Source organism: Urocitellus parryii, chromosome X (genome assembly GCF_045843805.1).
Source record: "Urocitellus parryii isolate mUroPar1 chromosome X, mUroPar1.hap1, whole genome shotgun sequence".
Taxonomy (NCBI): domain Eukaryota; kingdom Metazoa; phylum Chordata; class Mammalia; order Rodentia; family Sciuridae; genus Urocitellus; species Urocitellus parryii.
Genome location: NC_135547.1, coordinates 126,280,851 through 126,302,185, shown reverse-complemented (window position 1 = coordinate 126,302,185; position 21,335 = coordinate 126,280,851). Strand labels below are relative to the sequence as shown.

The 21,335-nt window shown below is 38.9% G+C and overlaps 1 protein-coding gene across 1 annotated transcript in view; it reads left to right on the top strand.

Annotated features, from left to right (window-relative positions):
- Wwc3 (WWC family member 3) overlaps positions 1-21,335 on the top strand; it is a 110,599-nt gene that overhangs the window by 49,624 nt on the left and 39,640 nt on the right. Inside the window, exons 4-6 of the mRNA XM_026395169.2 lie at positions 4,826-4,902; positions 6,824-6,903; positions 18,623-18,752. Coding sequence (XP_026250954.2) covers positions 4,826-4,902; positions 6,824-6,903; positions 18,623-18,752 — 287 coding nt within the window. The remainder of the gene's footprint in view (positions 1-4,825; positions 4,903-6,823; positions 6,904-18,622; positions 18,753-21,335) is intronic.

Below are 21,335 nucleotides of genomic sequence, written 5' to 3'. Positions count from 1 at the left end.
CGTCTTCTTGGAACACAGCCATGCCCATTCACTCACTTGTTGTCTATGGCAGCGAAAAAAGCAGAATTGAATATTCAACACAGACTGTATGGCCCACAGCAAAATGTACTGATTCTCTGTCCCTTTGCAGAACCAGTGGTTCTCAACCTTGGCTGCAAGTTCAAATTTCCTGGAGGGCTTTTAAAAACTACTAGACCTGGGCCCTATGCTGTCCCTAGATTTATTTAATTGGCCTTTGATGGGGGAGGCAATATTTTGCGTGTTTCTTTAAAGCTCCCCAGGTGGTTCCTGAGTCAAGATCTACTGGTTTAGATAGACTGTGTATGTCCCTTCTAGCAGCAGGAATGCGACTTTGTTATCCTGACTGCCAGGAGCAATACACTGAAAGTATCTTTAGGTGCCTGGGAAAGAGTCAGCCTTATCTCCAGTGAGAAGGTGCTGACTCACCCTGGATTCTTGGGTCAGGTGGTGGTGAGGCTTGACCTTATCAGCCATCAGTCCTGCCAACATTCTTTCGGAGGCTCCAAGCCCATCCCACAAAAACTATCTTCCCTCGCTCCTAGCTAAAGGATTTCTCATCTGCTGTCTGAGTTAGGATAAAGGCTACAGTCAATCTGTTCAGACTTTTGTTTTCCTTCACATGAGCATGTTGGAGCAGGCAGGAGAAAAATGGATCATGCAGCATTTTCCCCACATATTAGTCTGCAAGCCTCAATCTTGGAGGCAGTAGTAGAGTACATGTGTTTACTGAGAGATAATCCCCCAGGAGTTCTAGACACAAATTCTTTTATGAATGATGGCATAGTATAGATCAAGTCATTACAAATTCAGTCTTTTAATCTACAAAATGGGGAAGCATAATCATCATCTTCCTTTCATGAAGATTTTTGAAAATAGGTGAAATAAATGTGAAAGGGCCTCTAAAATAGCAAGGTATAATAATTTAAATTGCTGTGGTCCAGCTAAACTATAACCTTATTATTATATCATCTGAAGCAATATTTTATGCCAGAGCCGACTACTTAAGCTATTTAATAGCTCTGCATATTCAACTCTCTAGAGAAAAGAAAGTTTCAAGGTGGCAGTCTGGTCTTTATCATAAACCTTGAGATTAGAGAATGTTTACCAGAGGAAGAACTTTTTATAAATGTTGTAGAGTGCATGCTGTTAAAAAGGGGGTCTGGAATCCTAAAACTCTAAAAATGGTTCTGTTAGACTTATGGGAGGATCTAAGAAACTGAGGCTTTTATTTATAAATTGAAATATACTATTCAAAGTTATACCAGTGTTCACAACTATTCTTAGTATTTGGAGATAAAAGTTATTCATGGTCTTAGGTACTTGAGTTGCCTTATTCCTTGTTTCAGACCTGGGATTTCATAATTGTAGAGACCATAGGTAAAGTTATATGAATGGTATAAGTAAAGTCTGTCATTTGGGATGATTTTAGCTGTAAGTAATGGAAAACTAACTTTCATGGGCCTGGACAACATGGAAATTCATTATCACATAATAGTCCTTTGGGGGCTGGGTGGAGTTTTTCCATTGTTGTATCTGATGGCTCCATGTGTTCTTGGTTTATCAAATTTGATGTCTAGGACTGAGTATGCACCAAGTCTCCTAGAGGAGAGATAGCTACTTGTCAACATTGGAGTTTTATTAATTAGGAAGGAGAAATGGGGGGGAAGGCTGCTGCATTGATGTCCAACAGTACTAACCACATGCTCCTTTATGTATTTCAAGACTCCACTGATTTTTCCCTATGAAATTGCAGGCAGAAGAAGTTTGGTGGTAATGATTTCCAGTCATTGTTACTGATGTTAAACATTGAAGTTAACTTTGCTGAAATCCCGTGGTGGGGTTACTTTCTACTCTTAATGTGATAAATCCCAGGCGATAACCATTGGCATTGTCTTCCTATTAAGTTGACCAGTTGTACACACGTGTAAAGGAGGAGGCAGCCATCTGTAGCCTCATTTGTATATTGCTTCCCTCCAGGGTAGAGGGCCTTTAAGCTCAGGTCTGGGAGATTTAAGTCCCAGGACTTTACTGTGAAGGTTTTCTATAAACAATTTTTTGTCTCTTGAGGGCACATTGTTTGAGTTATTGCTTTCATTACTGATCTTAAATGAAACCCATAAGTCGGGCAATATTTAAGTCATAGGATTTGGAAATAGCCATTTTCATCTAACAATTTTTTTTCAGTGCTGGGGTTTGAAGCCAGGGCTTCACACATGCTAGGCAAGTGCTGTACCACCGAATTACATCCCCAGCCCATGAAATTTGTTTTAAAAATATTTTATTTTGTGTCCTTGAGAGATCACAATTTTAAGTATAAGAATATTTGAGATAAATCTGGCAAATATTTAGCTCCTCCAGATATTTATTTCCAGTAGATCCAGATTGAAGTTCTGACTAAATGGGGCTTGAATAGAAGATTTTCCATAGAACCATTTTTAAAATGGGAGATCTGAACTGCTCAAATTAACTTTGGATGTTGTTCTAATTGAAGTTTTAAATAATCTTGCTGTGTAAGCTACTTGATGGTTTTGAGCTATCCTTTCCAATATAAAGCCAGAAAAGGATTTTTTTCTCTTGCCACATTCTTTGTTGGTATGTTATAGTTGTTCATAATCATGGAATTTGTTGTTACATATTCATACATGTACAAACTATGACAATATAATTTGACCAATATCATTCCCCAGCGCTCCCCCTCTCCTTCCCTACCTTCTAGTCCCTTTCCTCTACTGATCTCCCTTTGATTTTCGTGAGATTCCCCACCATTCCACCTTTCCTTTCCCTTTTCTTTTCTAGTTTCCACATATGAGAGAAGATATACAACCCTGATCTTCTGAGTTTGGCTTGTTTCACTTAACATAATGGTCTCAAGTTCCATTCATTTTCCTACAAATGACCTAATTTCATTTTTCTTTAGGGCTGAATAAAACTTCATTGTGTATATATATGCCACATTTTCTTTATCCATTCATTCTCTGATGATTACATAGTTTGACTATTGTGAATTGTGCTGTTGTAAACATGGGTATGCTTGTATCACTGTAGTATGATGACTTTAATTCTTTAGGCTAATACTATGGAGTGGTATAGCTGGGTCATATGACAGTTCCATGCCTAGTCTTTTAGGAACCTCCATACTGATTTCTGTAGTGATTTTACTAATTTACAATCCCACCAACAATGTAAAAGTGTTCCTTTTTTCCCCCACATTCTCTCCAGTGTTTATTAGTATTTGTATTCTTGATGACTGCTATTCTCATTGGTGTGAGATGAAATTTTAGTGTAGTTTTGATATGCATTTCCCAATTGCTAATAGTGTTGAATAGTTTTCATATATTTCTTGGTCATTTGTATTTTTTTATTTTTAGAATTGTCTGTTTAATTAATTTTCCCATGCATTAGTTGAGTTTTTTGACTTTTTGGTGTTATATTTTTAGAGTTCTTTATGTAGTCTAGATATTAATCCTCTGTTGGAAGAGTAGCTAGCAAAGCTTTTGTCCCATTTTGTAGGTTCTTTTCACATTACTAATTGTTTTCTTTGCTGTGCAGAGCTTTTTAATTTGAAGCCATCCTGTTTATTAATTCTTGTCATTAAGGAAAGGATTTTGAACTAAGTTATAGTTCTAGGCACCTAAGTTAACTGTGTGACAGTCAACCTTTGGTACTCAAACCAAAAAAAGTAAAAGAAGGGGTTATGGCCCTGCTGATGGATTTTCTGAGCAGGTGATATTAAGGACAATAACCAGGAGGCTGATAATACTAGTGTGGAATGACTCGCAGATGAAGACAGATGAGCTGAGGAAGAGAATAGAAGTCAAATTGCCATAATACAAAAGCCTGTAGTTTCAGACACCAAAAGAAAGGAGCCAGAAACATCAAGAAAAAGCTATGCAGAGAGATGGAAGGAGTGGTAGAAATGAGAAACAGCCACTGGCTGCTCTGGCCACTGGAGTACTAGAAAAGAAGTGCAGTTCTCTGTGCCGACAGAAATTGGCAGAGAGCACATAGCCTGTAAACAGCTCTGTGGAGCTTATTCACCCTGAGTATTGGCTATTCATACTAATGACACTGTGTCTGTAAAAAGCATTTAAATCATGTGCACTGCACTGTTTAAGAAAGCATTGAGTGATGTGATATATTTAAGCTAAATATCCATCAATGACAAGCAACTAGAATAAAACCATGAGTACCTCATTTCAGTTTCTGGGAACAAAAAACTTGGGGGTGCAACTTTCCTCAGCTTTGCCAGACTAGTGTAGTTCTAGTAGTGGCATAGTACAAATCTGCCTTTTTTATTTTATAAATTCTTAATGTGTCAAAAATTATTCATCTGGATGTGAAGAAAATGAATACAAAATCAAAATGCAACCACAGAAAATAATCACAGTTAACCTTTTGCTTCTATCCTTCAGTGACTTCCATATATGTATATTGGAAAAGACAGAAACAGTGGGTTCATACTGCTTATACTGCACATAGGACAGCTTTCCATGCCATAATCACCTCTTGTTTCCCCTTGTGTACGTATGTTTTTTAACCCTAGTAGATTTGTAGTAGAAATAAATAGGGTTTGATTTTCCTGCAGCCATATATTTTCCTATATGGGATCATGAAGAAAATCTTGATGAAAAAAAAATCAAACCTCAGGATTTGAGGTTGTGCAATATTAATTCTTTAGGAAACAGTGCCCACTTAAATCAGATATTTAGAATTAATTATTTAATATGGTAAATCAGAAGTTTCTTGTGTGAATTTATTTATTTTAAGGATCTATTGTAAAATAAAATATTTTTCTTCTATTTAGCCTTCTCAGGATATTCAACAAATACAAAGTATGACCCACACCAAATTAAAGCTGAAATAGCAAGTCGTCGGGATAGGGTGAGTAAAACTAGTATTTTTACAACTAGATTCACCATACACATTCTTCTTCTCTTTTTTAAAATTTTGGTATATTGCAGTTGTACCTAATAGTGAGGTTTATTTTGACATATTCATAAATGTATATAACATAGTTTTCTCCATTTTAATCCCTAATATTATCCCCTTCCCTTCTATCCTCCCCCCATTCACCCCCTTCATCTACTGTATTGGTCTTCCTTTTATTTATTTAATTGGTGCATTATTATATATAAGATTGGAATTTATTGTGATATATTCATGCATGCACATAGCATAATTTGGTCAATTATATTCCCCACTTCTTCCCCTTCACCTCCTATCCTCTCTCATCTTTTATCCCCTGCTGCTTCTCTACTTTTCTCCCTTCTATTTCTGTGAGATCCCCTTGATTTTATTCCTTTTTAATCTCCAGCTTCCACTTTGACTTTCCGGGTCTGTCTTCTTTCTTTCTTTCTTTTTTTTTGGTCTTGTCTTATTTCACTTAGCATGATGTTCTCCAGTTCTATCCATTTTCATTCTTATTCTGAGTAGAGCTCCATTGTGTACATATACCACATTTTCTTTATTCATTCATCTGTTGATGAGACTTGTTCCACTATATGCTTTTTTATGTAAAATTATTAATCATGGTTCATTTTGTGGTTATCAGTGTATCTAACATGTTTTAGTAAGATTTTTAATTTCTTGGTTTATTATTTTTTTTTGTTTGTTTTACTTTCTACTTTTTCCAATAAAAGGAAAAATGTTTCATTTTGAAGCCTTAGCTCACTTGACAAAAGATAGCCTGTATCCCTGTGTATTTCATGGGGCTGGACTCACCAGCTTTGGGGAAGACATGGTGACATCAGGGCCCAGTCTCATAAGGCTACTTCTCTGGACTACAGGGGTGCCAACTTTGACCCTTAGCAGCCTCAGCAACTATTGTTCTCCACTGGGTGACTAGTCCTAGAGGGATGGATTTTGCCACGGTGTTTGACCAGAAGGGTTCAGATGCTCCTTCCCTGGTGATGCCTGGATGCTTCAAGTGTCACCTCATTTTATCCCATCAGACCTTTGTCTTGGCTGTCTAGGAAGGATGACATTTTTTTTTTTTGTAACAGGGATTTAGCACCCAGGGGTGTTGAACCACTGAGCCACATCCCCAGACCTTTTTAATATTTTATTTACAGTCAGGGTCTCATTGAGTTGCTAAGTGCCTCGCTAACCTGCTGAGACTGGCTTGAACTCACGATCCTCCTGCCTCAACCCCCTGAGTTGCTGAGATTACAGGCATGTGCCACCATGCCTGGCTGAAGGGGTCACTTTTGTTGCATGTGTGAAAAAGCACAGGGGACACATTGAGGCCTCTCCTTCTCCTGGTCTGTCATTCTCTGAACCAGGGTATATCTTTTAGGTAGTGGATCTCAAATTTTAGCATAGCTAAGAAAAATACCTGAGAGCTTTGTGAAAGTACACAATTCCAGGCTAACTCCTGGGATTTATGTAGTCCTAGAGCCAGTCCAGAATCTGTTTAGAAAAGCCTAGCAGGCAGTTGAGTTTCAGGTAGTAGAGACCCACCTTTTAGAAACAAAAGTTTCCTAGGTCTAGTAAGTAGAAGGAAGGATAATGAAGTATTACAAGTTTGCTAATTGTAACATAGAAATTGTTACCTCAAAAAAGAAAATAGTTATACAGGTTTCCCACGTGGGTAGGGAACTGTCAGCAACTGGGGATTTTGGTGTCTAAGCAAGGCGGTTCTTCCAGAGTGGTGGTGATTTTATCTGTGTGCAAATGGAAGTTCATGGAGGGAATAGATGATCATTGAAATTGCAAGCAAATTAGAAACTTAAATGACAGTGCAAATAACAACTATAGAAACCATTTTTCACAGCTTGTTTTTGAAAATGGAATTTGTCTTTAGCTTTCCAGATTAAAACGAGAGCTGACCCAGATGAAGCAAGAACTACAGTACAAAGAAAAGGGCGTGGAGACCCTGCAAGAGTGAGTTGCCTGCATGTGTAGATGAGAGCATTTGCCTGTGATTTCCTGTTGTCTTGACTAATTGGGCTCCTGGACACATGTACCCAAAGTTTCATGACCTTTGCTTTTATGCCTTTATTTATGCTTATTCTTTCCCTATCTTATACATCAGAGTCTCTGTGTCTCTTAAAGATTCTTTAATCTTTTAAATGGAAACACTGAGAAAAGAAGACCTTTATTTGTATGTATTATTTGTATGTTCATAGCTCTCCTTTCCAAGGCACACATGACCATTTGCATTTGAATTTGGGTTTTTAAAATTTTATTCTTTTAAAATTTTTATTCTAAAATTTAAATTAATTAAAGTAAAAAATTTAGAATTTAGTTTCTCATTCTCAGTAGCCATGTCTGAAGTGCTCAGTAGTCACATGTGGTTAGTGCACATTTTTTTGCACCATGACACTAGTGTGACATTTTGGACCAGATAACACACTTTGTGAATATCATTCTGTTACTGTAGGATGTTGAACAGCATCCCTGGCTTTTACCTGATAGCTGCCAGTAGCACCCAACCCCTCATTATGACAATTGAAAAGGGCTGCAGATATTCCTAAGTGCCCCCAGTTGAGAACCTCAGGGCTAGTTGATACTCATCGGGTAGCATAGGCAATAGATTTCCATCATCACAGAACTAGCCCTCAGACAGTCTATAAGTCTTCCTGTTCATATCTTTACAATTTTAACTTTATCCCTACCAAGAGTTTCAAGGTGAATTTCTTACCATCAGTGAGCTATATTAAATCAGCAAATTTAATGAACAAACATTGTTGTTTAACAAATGGCTATTATGATGGTCTGAAAGGATTAATTTTGTTAAGAGAGTATTATTGGCTTGTTGACTAAGAGTGCTCTCTTGACTCAGAGCCTGGCTTCACTGGCTAAAATTGGACATGTGCTTCACACTTTCTGAGCCTACTTTTCTTATTTGTAAATGGTGATTATCTTAGTCCACTTAGGTTGCTATATTAAAATACTATTGACTGCATGGCTTGAACAATGGATATTTTTTCACAGTTCTGGAGACTGAAAGTCCAAGACTTCATTCCTAGTACAGGCCTCATTGCTGACTTTCATGTGGTCACTTTTTTTTGCAGTGTCTTCACATGGCTCAGAGAAAAAGCTCTGGATCTCTCTTCCTTTTTCTGAAAGGACACTAATGCCATCATTGGGATCCTACCCTCATTACCTCATCTAAGCCTAATTACCTTCCACTGGCCCCACTTCAAATACTTTCATATTGGGGGTGGGGCTTCAAAATAAGAATCTAGTGTGGGGGATCATAAACACAGAATACATAATAGTGATCACTGTGCTAAATTGTTCAGAGGGTGGTGCCAGGGTCTTGTACCTAGTCAGCCTTCATCAAAGGCAGGAACCCACATGGCTACTATAGTGATGAGGACAAACAATGTGCCATGCTTTGCATTGTGGAGACAGGCTCAATAACAGTGTACCAAATATGACTGCAGTATCTGTCTTTATAGGGAAGTAATAAATGAATGTGAACGACATATGTAATTATCTCTACCTTATTCAAAGGGGAAGACTGGATATAGCAAATCCTGTTGTTTAACATTATGTCAAGATTGACCTCCTTAATTAGTCAGGATTGGGTTGGTTCAGGATTCATTTGTGTCTGTTTTTTCATTAAGGCCATCTAGGCACCTGGGGAGATACAAAGAAAGGGGAGTTGCATAGAGGGGCAAGACTTTCTTGTCCCTGTCCCTCAGGGCTGTTAAAAGATGATGGTTTGTTCAGAAACACTGCCATGCCCCCTGCAGGTGGGTTTTAATAAGCCTATTAACATGAGTGATCTGAATTCTTTTAAAGTCATTGTCCACTTTTTGCTTTCTCTGTTGTTACTCTGATGTGCTGTTACACTTGTGTTTGCATGCTCTTTCCTGTGTTTTAGATCTACTATTTGAGGTTCTTTTAATTATCCCTAGTTAGTAGTACAACCCCCACTCCCCAACCCCCAAAAAGTTCAGTTTTAAGCAAATGAAGCTTCTTTTCCAGTACTGTGATTTTACTGTGATTTTCTTTTTCCAGTATTGTGATTTTACCCCTGACAGTCCAGTCAGGCTCCAGAAACTCCAGCACCTCCTAGGATGCTTTTCTGTGTGTGGTATCTGTGTCATCCTGTGTCACTTCTGCTAAAGAGATTGATAAAGAATAAGTGCAAGCAAGTAATTTGATCTGATAGGTCATCAAGTTGCCCAAACTGTCTAATTGAATTGGAAGGTGATTTCCTACTTTCATTGGGCCCCACAGTAGGTTTCTCTCATTACCCTACAATGTTTATAGATAATATGTCATTTTAACACTAGTCATTGTGTGTGCTGGAGGTTGTCATTTTCATTCTCACTTGCAGAAGCTCTGAGGAAGGTGACTGGGGTTCAGGTACAGTCTGAGGCTACACAGTACCCATGAGGCTCATGGGAGATCCAAGCTTTGTGCTTTTCCATGTTGGCTGTGATTTCTGTATGGGATCACCTGGGCTCAGTGCCTGCTCCTTTGCCTAGGCTCCATCACTCTGGACAGCTCCATTTCCTTATTGAAGTCAAAGGCTATTTGACAATGTCAGTTTAAAACTGAATACTCGAGAAAATGAAATGTGCCAAGAGAAAGGCAGTTCCCCTCACTGGAAAGTAAATCCACCTCTTGTAGTCATCAAGGATAGGAAAAGGCAACCTCTTTTTCTCCAGATGTATGGGGTAGGGGAGCAGGAGTGGGCACAGAGAGATTTAACTTGATCCCCACAGCTAACATGGAGTATGAGTTGTGCTCCTGGAAGAGAGAAGAGCAAAGTTTGTATTTTCTTTCTGCTTTCATTAGCAAGATCCCACATTTGGGAACAGCAATTACAAACTTGCCCTTTGCCAAGGGGAGGCTGCTCGTGCCTGCCAGAGCTCAAGGGAACACTCGCCCTCCCCTGGGGAGGCTGAGGAGTGGCAGTAAAGGCTCTGGACCTGGCCTTGGTCCTGAGGGGCCCACCCCCTGCCATGTGTTCTGCCAATAGGCCAGGCAGCTTTCCCCAGAGGAGCTGCAGAGCAAGGCCTTGCTTAATAGGCATGTTGCCTCTGCTCATTTGAAGATGCATTGTCACTGCATATTTACTTGATTCTGTGACACAACCTCTCAGGAAGAAGAGAACACACGGACATTTATATCACTCTTAAAACTCTTTGTAAGTGAAAAATAATCTGGTAGCCTTTCTATGAGTTCTATAGGCTTTGAGATGAAAACAGTCTCATTGTTTTTCTGATATTGAAGATTTGGCATTTCTTTTTGGGTTCAATCATTCAATTTATGTTATTCATTGAGAAATTTTGAAAACTCTTTTTAAGCATTGAAGATATGGTTACCACACCTCAACTGTGAAATCCTGAATACAAGTACAAATAGTACATAAATGTGAGCTTCTCTGATTTTATTACCAACATCAATTTAAGGCAGTGGCCCTAGATTTTCCTCCAGAAAACTTTCTGCTATTCTTGCTTCCCAGAATCACCAGTGTATTCTTTTCCAGAGCACCTCACCAGGAGTCTGGCTGCTTATAACATTTTAAATTTAACTTGTTTATCTTGGTGAATTTCCTGGCTAGCAAGGAAATCCATCATTATGCTTGAGTCCAAGTGAGGAAAAAAGAACCTTTTGTATTTTAAAAAATATCTGTATATGTTGTTAGTATGTGTAGCAGGGAGCTGGCCATGGATATAGTCTCTGGATTAATGATAGAATATATACATGTGTGTATGTATTATTTATTTTTTAAATATTTCAATGATGGAAAATGTCAAAGATAAACAAAAGAGAGAAAATGGTATAATGAAACCCTCCTGTAAATTTAATCCCAATCTTGGCTCATTTTGTAATCCTGCCCCTTCCCCTAAATTCTTGGTCCCTTATTGAAGAAAACTCCAGAATCACATTTAGATGATATTTACCTCTCCTAAATCTGTGGACTCCTTTTAAAAACATAACTCTAATACTCATACTCCACTTGTTAGGCATCCCTTCTCTAGCCACACTGTCCTATTTCTCTATTGTTTGGGTTCAGATTCATCTGAGGCCCACACATTGTCTTTCCATCTTGCCTCCTCCATTTTGTTTGCCTGAGAACTTATTTGTTGATGAAAGTAATTTGCTTGTCCTGTAGAACTTCCCTGATTTGGATTTTGCAGCTTGAATTCCTGGAGCATTGTTGAACACATTCCTCTGTTCCCTGTGATTTATGTACATGGGTATAATTTGAGGGTCAGCTTCTGATTCAGGGTTGACTTCCTTTCTTTCTTCCTCTTATCTCTCTCTCTTTCTTAATGTCCATAACAATGTTCTATAGGTGGTGGTACTTCCATCAGGGGGCACATACTCTCTGGTTATCTTTTTTTCTGCTGTGAAGATTATCACAGCTTTCTTGGTCTGCTGCATCCATTTATAGTAATTGCTATCTAGGTCTTCACCTGATATTGTACATGTGTATCTTTCAGGGTAAAGTCCCTGTTTTCCATGGCTTTGCCAATAGAATGTATCAACAAGTTTCTGCATTTTTGCCAGCCTCAATGATGAAAGTATCTCAGTGTAGTGTTAATTTGCATTTCTCTTGAGGTACTCTGTGAAAATCTTCAAAAATAGGAGCATCATTTATAATAGATAATGAAGGTTTGCAGAAATATTGAGCACTTCCAGCAAAAGATGTTCTAGACTCTGTTTCCCTTATTTTCTGAAGCTTTTTGAAAAATCACCTTAATATAACTTACCACTAGTGTCCAGAGGCAAATGGAATGAGGCAGAACTAAGATGTAGGCAATGTTTCCCACATGGGTGATCCATAAGAATAGGCTGAGCATGTCAATAGGTGTGAGGAGATTGCTCTTTGTGTTTCCCTACTGGAGATCTAGGATGCACTTTGAGTTAGATTCTGAGTTGTCTTGATCCAGGAAGTTCATTTAACATGGCTTCATCCTGAGTTACCAAACTTATATGCCATCAAAGCTTTTTTTTCTGCCATGACATATGATGTCCCTGAGCACTAGTGCAATGGCCAGAATATTGCCCTGACCACCTTATTACCACCTCTGTTGTTCATGTTGTGATAGTTCCATATCTGGCACCCAATCCTTCTCACAACTTCCACTGTGACCGCTTTGAGCTGAGATGCTATTATGACTCACCATTCTCACTGGAAACCACAGGAATTTTTTACATGTCTCCCCTGCTGTGACCCTCCTGTGGCTTTCTCTCTCTCCTAGAAAACAACCAGACCCTATAAGAGTTGGTTCCTGACCCAAGGTCATTTCCTGCTAGTTTCATCCTCACTCATTTATGCCACCCACCCTGGTTACCCTGCCAGCTGTCCAGTTTTCCAGGCACCTCCTGCTCTTAGTATGGGTACTTGTAGTCATGTGCCTGCAATGCTCTTTCCCCCAAACTCATCTCTACCTTTTGTGATCTTCCAGTCAGTGACATCTTGCCAAGATCTGTGCTTAACTATCCAATCTGAAAAGGTATTCTCTCCTTTACACACTATCCCAAACTTGACTGCATTTTGTTTAAAACCCTGGATTTATTTATTGTTTTGTTATGTATTTTAATTCTCATCTCCTTGACTAGAATGACATTGCATGAGGACAAGGATTTTTCCTTGTTTTCTGCCCCATCCTGAGGACACAGACAGTTCCTGGCACAGGGAAGGGCTCAGTGGAACAAATGGACAGTAGCCCAGGTGCTCTGAAGAGGGGCTGATGTCACTGCTCTTGCCACTGGTAACTGTCACATAGTTCACTTCATTCTTGGATGCTGTAGCCTTCTGAGCAAGGGCAGATCTATCCTTAGCCAAAAGTTTTGCCTACTGTGAGGATCTCAGGGATCTATATAAATTGGCTGGTCACCTTATTAACTGCCCCCAGCATTTCCTTCTTGTCTAAAATTTGTGTTATACTGTGTTTTGGCCCTGTTTTTAAGAAGTCCTATTACTTATTACTGCTATTCAAATCATAGTAGGTATGTGTTACAAAGTATTCTGATGACCAATTTCCATGAGGTATATTCTTAGCTACTAGGTAAGCTTCTTAGCTTCAAGCCTTCTGATTACCCGAGGAGCTTCCCTGATAGGGTGGAATGAATGAAGTTATACCCATTTTTCTCCTTGGATAAGAATAATTACATACTTCTGAGTATTATATACCACAATGAGGCATTACTAGATGTTAGTTTTTTCTGTCTGAAGGGATTTAGTAGTTTCGGAAGAGAATGGGATTGTTGAGTTACAACAGGCTTACATTAACAATATCCCACTCACACAGCACATAAAGTACAGCCCATGTGAAAACCCTGGCAGTACTCAGATAACAAGAAAACATACAGAAATGGGGATGGAAACAAAAAGAGCATTGTTCCTAGCTGTGGGACAGTCCGGTGTTCCACACAGGACCTGCTGTTGATAGAAAACTGCCGGAAGCTTTCTGAGGTTCACTTGAGGCCCTTGCCAGAGCTGCTGATGTAAAAGGTAAAAGTTGTAACAAAACTTTCCATTCTTTTAGGTTGTAATCTGTGGTATTAATGTGGAATATCTTTAGAAGCCTGGCGGCCTTTTCTCCAAAATGTGGGATTAAGAAATTGTTTGGTTTTGCTCTTGTTTTTATTCATACAATTCTCTTGACATCTTCAATTGAATAACAAACATGGAAACTGTAGGGTGATTAGAAGGTTGAGGTTGATTGTAAACATCTCAAACACATTTTTGACTGCACCAAGTTCTGCATCTGAAGCTTTATCTGTCTTTTTTTCCTTTCCTCTCCTATCTTCCTTTTCACAAGCAAACCATAAAGAGCTCCAGTTTACTTTGGGATGACATTTGACTAGCTGTATGTGTTACCTTCACGTATGACACAGTGAAAATGTGAAGGCCTTGACTTTGAGTGTATTACTGTCTGAGTGATGAAAAGGGTGAGTGCTGGCATGAGGGACCATGACTTAGAACCTCGCTGTATCTCTTACTGGCTCTGGACCTTGAGCTAGTCATTTAACACTTAACCTCCCTGCAGCTACATACAAAATGTAGAGGGTGGAAAAGTAAAGACTACGAGTCTGTACTCAATTTTTTCAAACTGCATTATAACTTAAGTTCTTGTTAATGATTCCTTTTGTTTTTCCTGAGTAGTTATAATATTTCTATAATTTTATCTGCAGTGTGCAGTATAAATACTGACTTGCATTCTTAATTAAAATTAAACACAGAATAAACTAGGTGTAGTGGTACATAGCTATAATACAAGTGACTTGGGAGGCTGAGGCAGGAGGATCACAAATTTGAGGTCAGTCTGTGCATCTTGGCATGATATTATATCAGAATAAAATAAAGAGGGCTGGGAATGTACCTCTGTGATAGAGCACTTGCTTAGCATTTGTGAAGCCCTGGGTTCAATCCACAGTACTGCAAAAAACAAAAACAAAAAACAAAGAAGAATAAGGCAGGGTTATATTTATATTTTTAGTTGTAGTTGGACACAATACCTTTATTTATTTTTATGTGGTGCTGAGGATCGAACCCAGTGCCTCACACATGCTAGGCAAGTGCTCTACCACTGAGCTACAACCCTAGCCCCAGACAGTATTTATTTTGACAATCACAGATATGACTTTTTCATGAAATGGAAGACATTGATGTTTTGGAAAATACCAAATCATTGAGTACATCAACTAGATTTCAACAGAATTTTATGTGGAATTTTTAAAGAGGGAGGGGACTCTGAATTAAGTGAATTTTGCAGAAGTGAAAAGAGAGGATTCCTGCTCTTTAATGTTTTTGTTGGATAATAATTGATCAAAATTGAAAAATGGAAGCTTTTTGAGTTTTGTGATATATAACTTGCCCTTATAAAGAAGCACCTGAACCCAATTTGGCCACTCTGAGACAGGTGATGGATGTTACACTCAGCATCACTGCACCCTGTGATCCTGTGTGGACTTCAGAGTCAGGACACGTAGGTTTGAATCCCCAGTCGGCCAGATACTAACTTGTTATCTGGGCCCCTTAATTAATTGCTCTGATCCTCAATTTCTTCATTATAAAATCCAAGATTATGCTTAACTCATAGGGCAGTTAGGGGGCTAAATGAAGTGATAAGTAGAAAGCATGCAGCTAGACCCTTCCACCAAACAGGTGGTTTATATAGTGAACTATTCTTAAATAATATTATCAAATAATATATTTTAATTTAGTAATGCTTTATACAATAATATTTATTTATAAGTAATAGTATTTCAGAGATTCCTAGCTTTGAGATCATGTTAACTACTTATTTTCACTTTTAAAAATGGAACCATTCCCCTACCTTCCCTGCACACAGCACCTTGTAGGGAACTAGAATATCTTTGATAGAGCTTCAGTAGAAGCTGGGATGTGGGTCTCTAGCCTAGCCTGGGCTCCCTGCTTTGCTACAGGGCCTTGCCACTTTAGGGTGCCTTGGGAACAAGGTCAGAAGAGTTGCCCTGGTCAAATCCTCATTCTTCTCCAAAATCTCATAGCCACTTGGGTTGAGCTAAGAACAGAGCCTAGGCCCCTGGGCCTCTAAGTCATGTTTTTGTTTTCTAAAGCACTCTGCAGTGTCCACCACTGGCCTGAATTACAGGTGCTGCTAGTCCTCTCTCTTGTAGAATTGGGGCCTGTTTTCCTTGATGTGACAGCTATCCCCATCCTAGAACCTGATGCCTCAAGAGGCTACTGGCTTGATTCCTGGGTTTACTGATGGCCCTACTTAGGTGTTATGGCTGCTAAAAACCACACGGCATCCACAACAGTCAAGTATAAAACAGGAACAGAAGTGGTTAGTCTCTCTCAAATTGCAGCCTCGCCAATGATATTTGATAAGCATCCATTTCTAGGCACCTGAAAAAAATTGCATTTGGTGCAGTAGTTTCACTTCTCTACTTGGTGGTCAGTGTCAGCTGGTGATGACTTGCTGTATTCTTCATTCAGTGAACAGAAGCTCCAGTCATCAATTGTTAAAGAGCAATCTGACTTTTCTGTCTTCAGGTTTTTGTCTGGAATTGAGGTAATACTCTTCTGCAGTCCTCATCAATCTAGGGAGGTTATGGTTTATGACATTAAAAATGTATTGAAAACCTTTTATTAGAAGATGAATACAAGATATTGTTATGTAAATAAGCCTAGATTTTCTCTGCAAAAACAGATTGGTGACCTCTTTGGCAGAGTTACTGCTTTAAGATGTATGGCCTTTTATTTCTGCTTTGCATTAAAGACTCTTGGTTTCTTCCTAGAGCATCTACAATGGAAACACATATTGGCTTTCCCCCAGTTTTATGTTTTCCTATATCATGTGTCTTGGTGTTTCTGCAATTCCTATAAGATGAATAGCTCTCAAAAGACACTTTTTTAAGTGCTGGGGATTGAACCTAGGGCCTCACACATGCTTTCTGCCACTGAGTTATATCCCCAGACCAAGATGAACTGACTTTGTACAAGGGACCTCACCCCCCAGCCTGAGTTCCTGAACGAGACATGGAACCAAATAATTTCATCTCTGTTTTTTGCTGTTGCTTTTGAGTGATTTTATGTTGGAAATGGATCTCTATCATATAATTCCTTCTATGTCAAGTCAATGTTTATAACTCTACAGAAAACTGTAGAGTTCAATTTAATGATAACTGTTATATAATGTGTGTCAGTGAATAATAAGTATTATAAGAGGAGTTTCCTCCAATGTCATGGTTCTGGGAGCTGGCCATTGGATTAACAAATTTTCAGTTCTGCCTGTAAATGTTCATTTATAGCAGGGACCTAGGAGTCTATATTCATTCTGGTGAGTCCCCACTCTGTTCCCATGCTTCTTATTCCATTCTCTTTCCATCATACCATTTAACCAGAGAGTTCACCCTGGGCAAAATTTCAATGAATGACATTGATTTTTGTTGTGAAGTTTTGACAGGTAAGAAAGTATAAGATAGGCCTTTAGTGAAAGTCACACTTGATTTATAGGGCTGGGTAAGGTACTGGTTGTGAGTGAGAAAGCCAGCCATTTTGGTGGAAGTGGGGCTGGTTTTAAGAGACAAACAAAAGAGTTTTTAAAATGTACAAGGGGCTTATATATCTACTGCTGCCATTTTTGCTACTGACTCCCACATTTTAGAGATCACAAAATGGCTAGCTGATACTATGCTGGGAACTTTTTATATTTTATCACTAAATCTCATGAAGACTCTCAAGGTATGAAGTTAAAACTAATCACTTCAATAATTTGAATGAACTATTGTGAAGGAACTGGAATAGGGACTTATTGAGAGCAGAGAGCAAAGAGAAAATCCATGATCACAGCCCAAGCTTTAGATCATTCTCACTTATTTTAACTTTCAGCATGGAATTCCATAGTTAAAAATAAGTGTGCCTTCTTATAAAAATGTGTAATTAAATAATTTTTGCTTTGTCTTCCATTCACTCAAACCTCTGGCATGCATTCCAGCCCTGCCACTCACTAGCTATAGGACCCTGGACAAGTCACCTTTTTCAATCTGTTTCCTTGTATCACAAGTGGGGATACTGAAAATACCTCTCCTATGGGATGGATGTGAGATTTAAGGAGAAAATGCAATGTAAGGGCTCACTTGGCAGGAGGGCTAGCATGTAATGTCTTCCATGATTATTATTATCATTGGGATAATGTGGACTCTACTTACTCATGGGAGAAAAGGTTTGTGTGAGTGGAAAACAAGGCAATTTTGGCAGTCAGTTAATGATCTAGATTTTCAGGATAACATGTGGGAAAAATTTTAGAACCTGAATCTGTGTAATGGTGGGCCTAGAACCTGAAAAGCAACCTCGTTTCTTTCCAGGGAAGGAATTCATTCCATTTTGGAGCCAGTTTCCCAAGTTCCTTATCCCTGAGGGCTTTTAAGGCTTAAGACTTAGGTATGGGAGACGTGACAAAGGACAAGTTCCCGAGGCTGCCTGCTCTTTGAAGGCAGAGCCAAGTCTTGTTCTGTTTTTTTGTTCTGCTTCCACCACCCAGAGCAAGGTCTGGTATATGTAGGGGTTAGCTAGAAGTATGGAAGGAAGAAAGGAGGGAGGGAAGAAGGGAAGAATGGGTGGATGGATGTTTGGATTGAAGGAAGTAATTGAGGTGTCTGGGGGAGAGAGAGAGAGAGTAATAAATGAGAACTAGAGTAAAATAAAAGAGAGGAGACATAAAAGTTTACAACTTTTGCACAAGGCACCGTTATTGAAAAGCTCACTACTTATTGCTGTGCCCATATATTCTCCCTGCACACAGATCTCATTCATAGGTTTTTATAATAAATATTTTTACCACTAACCTGGATGATGCTGAGAATAAACAAAGAAGGCTTGGTCCTCCTCCCTGAGAGGGGAGTGTACAGCTTCTTATATTATTCAAGCTAGTGATCTCAGTGCCAGCTCCTTAGTAGAGGACATGGGCACCCTCACTTGGAAAGGCTGCTCCTAGAGTGAAGGCAAACATCCACAGTCAAGTCTCAGGTCTTTGTATTTACCATGGGAAGGAAGGTTTCATGAAATATTTACTTTTCTGTACCAGAACATCACTTTTAACTATTTGCTACCTTTCTATGAAACTTTTGGGTTTTTATTGTTTAAAAGGAATGTCATGATCTCATGTGGTATGACTCTAATTTTTATTTTAACCAGGATTGATCGGAAGATGTCAAGTGCTCACACCAACTACAAACTAGATGAGGCACAGGCTATAATGAGTGAGCTGCGCACCATCAAGAAAGCCATTTGTACGGGTGAGAAGGAACGGCGAGACCTGATGCAGGTAAGGCCTGGGCCACCCCCTACAGAGCCCACCTACTTGCCTGCCTGCCTACCTGTATGTTATTTATTACATATTATATATTTATTGCATATATAGTTCACATATAATATTATATGTACATATTTTAGGCACACATACACACTGTATTTAAATAAGTATATTAATTTCCTGGGGCTGTTGTAACAAAGTACAAACTTTGTGGTTTAGAGCAGTAGAAATTTGCTTTTCTAGTTGTGGAGGCCAGAAGTCAAAATCAAGGTGTCAGTTAGGCTGTGCTCCCTCTGAAGATTTGGGTGGGGTCCTTCCTTGCCTCTTCTTAGCTTTTGAGGCCCCAGGTGTTCTTGGCCTTCCTTGGCTTGTAGATACATCACTCCAATCTGTGCTTCCATTGTTATATAGCCTTCTTCCTGTGTCTCCGTGTTCAAATTTCCTCTTCCTTTCAGGACACTAGTCATTGGGCTAGGGACCACCCATCCAGTATGACCTCAACTAGATTATATCTCTAAAGACCCTGTTTCCAAATAAGGTCACTTTCACCAGTTCCAGGGGTGAACATCTTTTGGGGAAACACCATTCAATCCACAACAATGGGTAATAAATTCATGCTGTTAATAATGAAAATAATTCAAAAGTCAGTGATAAGAGGTCTTGCTATTGCCCCAACTTCTCACCTCCCATAACAACTTTTATTCTCTTCTTCCATAACCTTCCTGTATTCATGCGGATGCAAAAAAAAAAAAATGTGAATACTTGTTCAAAGGTCCTCACACAATGCTGGGACTATTATACTGTTATGCTATAGCTTCCTTATGTGATGATAACATTCTGTACTTTTCCCCTTATCTGTTCCCAACCAGCTTCTTCATTCAAGATGGTTTACATAGGGGCTGGGGTTATAACTCAGTTGGTAGAGCATTTACTTTGCATGTGTGAGGCACTGGGTTCAATCTTCAGCACGACATTAAAAAAAAACAACAAACAAATAAGTAAAATAAAGGTATTGTGTCTGTCTACAACTAAAAAATATTTTTAAAATATCTGATTTACATAGTATTTTACCATGTGGATAAATTTGAATTCTATAACTGGTATCATTGTGGTTTTATTTGATTTATGTTTTTTCCCCTTGAACTCCAATAGTTTCCATTAGTTTTCTAAAAAGTTGAGCTTTTGCAAATAGACATATGCTTGTCTTGCTTGATGCTGGAATGCATTCAATGCTTTGGGTTACAGCCTTTATTTTACACTCAACACCTAAAGGAGTACATAATGCCTGGTAGGCATTTGCCTAGATTATGTAGTATGTAAGACTCAAGGGGCATATAAGGCACTGTTCAGACTTATAGACAAAAATGAGACAGATGCATAATAGCATCCTTACTTGGCAGTGCTTCCTAAGTGTTCCACAAGTCACTTCAAGGCCCTGAGTGTCTCTTGGAGAATTCCCATGTGTTCATTAAAATGCAGTTTACCAAGCCCTGTCCCAGATCTCCAGAATTTCTAGAAATGGGACCCAGAAATCTATATGTTCAGATGACCTCTCCAGGCTATGATAGATAAATAGTCCATTCATTGTTAGATTTTTTTTTTTTTTTGCATACTGGTAGCACTGAAGACAGCTTCAATTTACTAAAGTCTCTGTGCATACCCTATGTCCACTAACTGTATCATACTAACCAACATCCAAGGGTTAACCAGGTGATATTTCATAGCAGAAACACAGAGGATTTACCCTTTGAGGTCAAGCAGGCTACCTACCCTGACCTCTTTGAAGCCACAAGTGCACAGTATTGGGAAAAGCCACCCAGTTGCTTCACTTGGGTTCCCCACCATGGCTGCCTTCTTCAGGCAGGATACACAATTTCTGGAAGAAACTTTAGGCCTTAGTTTCTTCTTTGAGGTCTTCATAGCCTCTCCAACTCTGAGAAGCTCCAGAGAGGCCTGGGCAAAATCTTCTTTCATCAAAACCAAGTCGGTTGTTTTGTCTTTCTTATATGAACTCAATCAATGTGACTGACTCTTTCCCAAAAGCCTTTGTCTTTTTTTTTCTTTTGAGCCAGTTGTGTGAGTTTCAGTGCACTTGTGCATTCTGGTTCTGGGGTCTGCAGTGTTGCTGAAGGTGAATAGGTCCAAAAGTCTAAAAGAAATGCTAACACATCAGATTTCTCTTAAACTTCCACACAAAGGAGGTCCATGTGCCAGAATAAATACTTGTTCTAATTTTTGGCAACCTAACATCCATATGAGATTACTTTTGACCATGTAGAATTATGACTGAAAAATTATGTTGTAAAAATACATAAGCATTGTCTGGGAGCTGTTGTTATCTTCTGTGGTTAATCTATGAAAGTCTCAAGGTGGCCTGAACATTTTGGATGGGAATGCTTGTTTCTTTTTTTTTCTTTAGAAAACATGCAGGCTTAACAAACAGTAAAACTAGTACCATAGCTTTTTTCTATATGCATGTGCCTCCAGGAGGACTCAATCACTATCTGATTTAAAAAATTTAGAATTTTTTTAAAGGTGGATTCAGTGAGGAACGTTTATTTTAACTCTAATGAGAATGAAGAATAGGGTGGGATA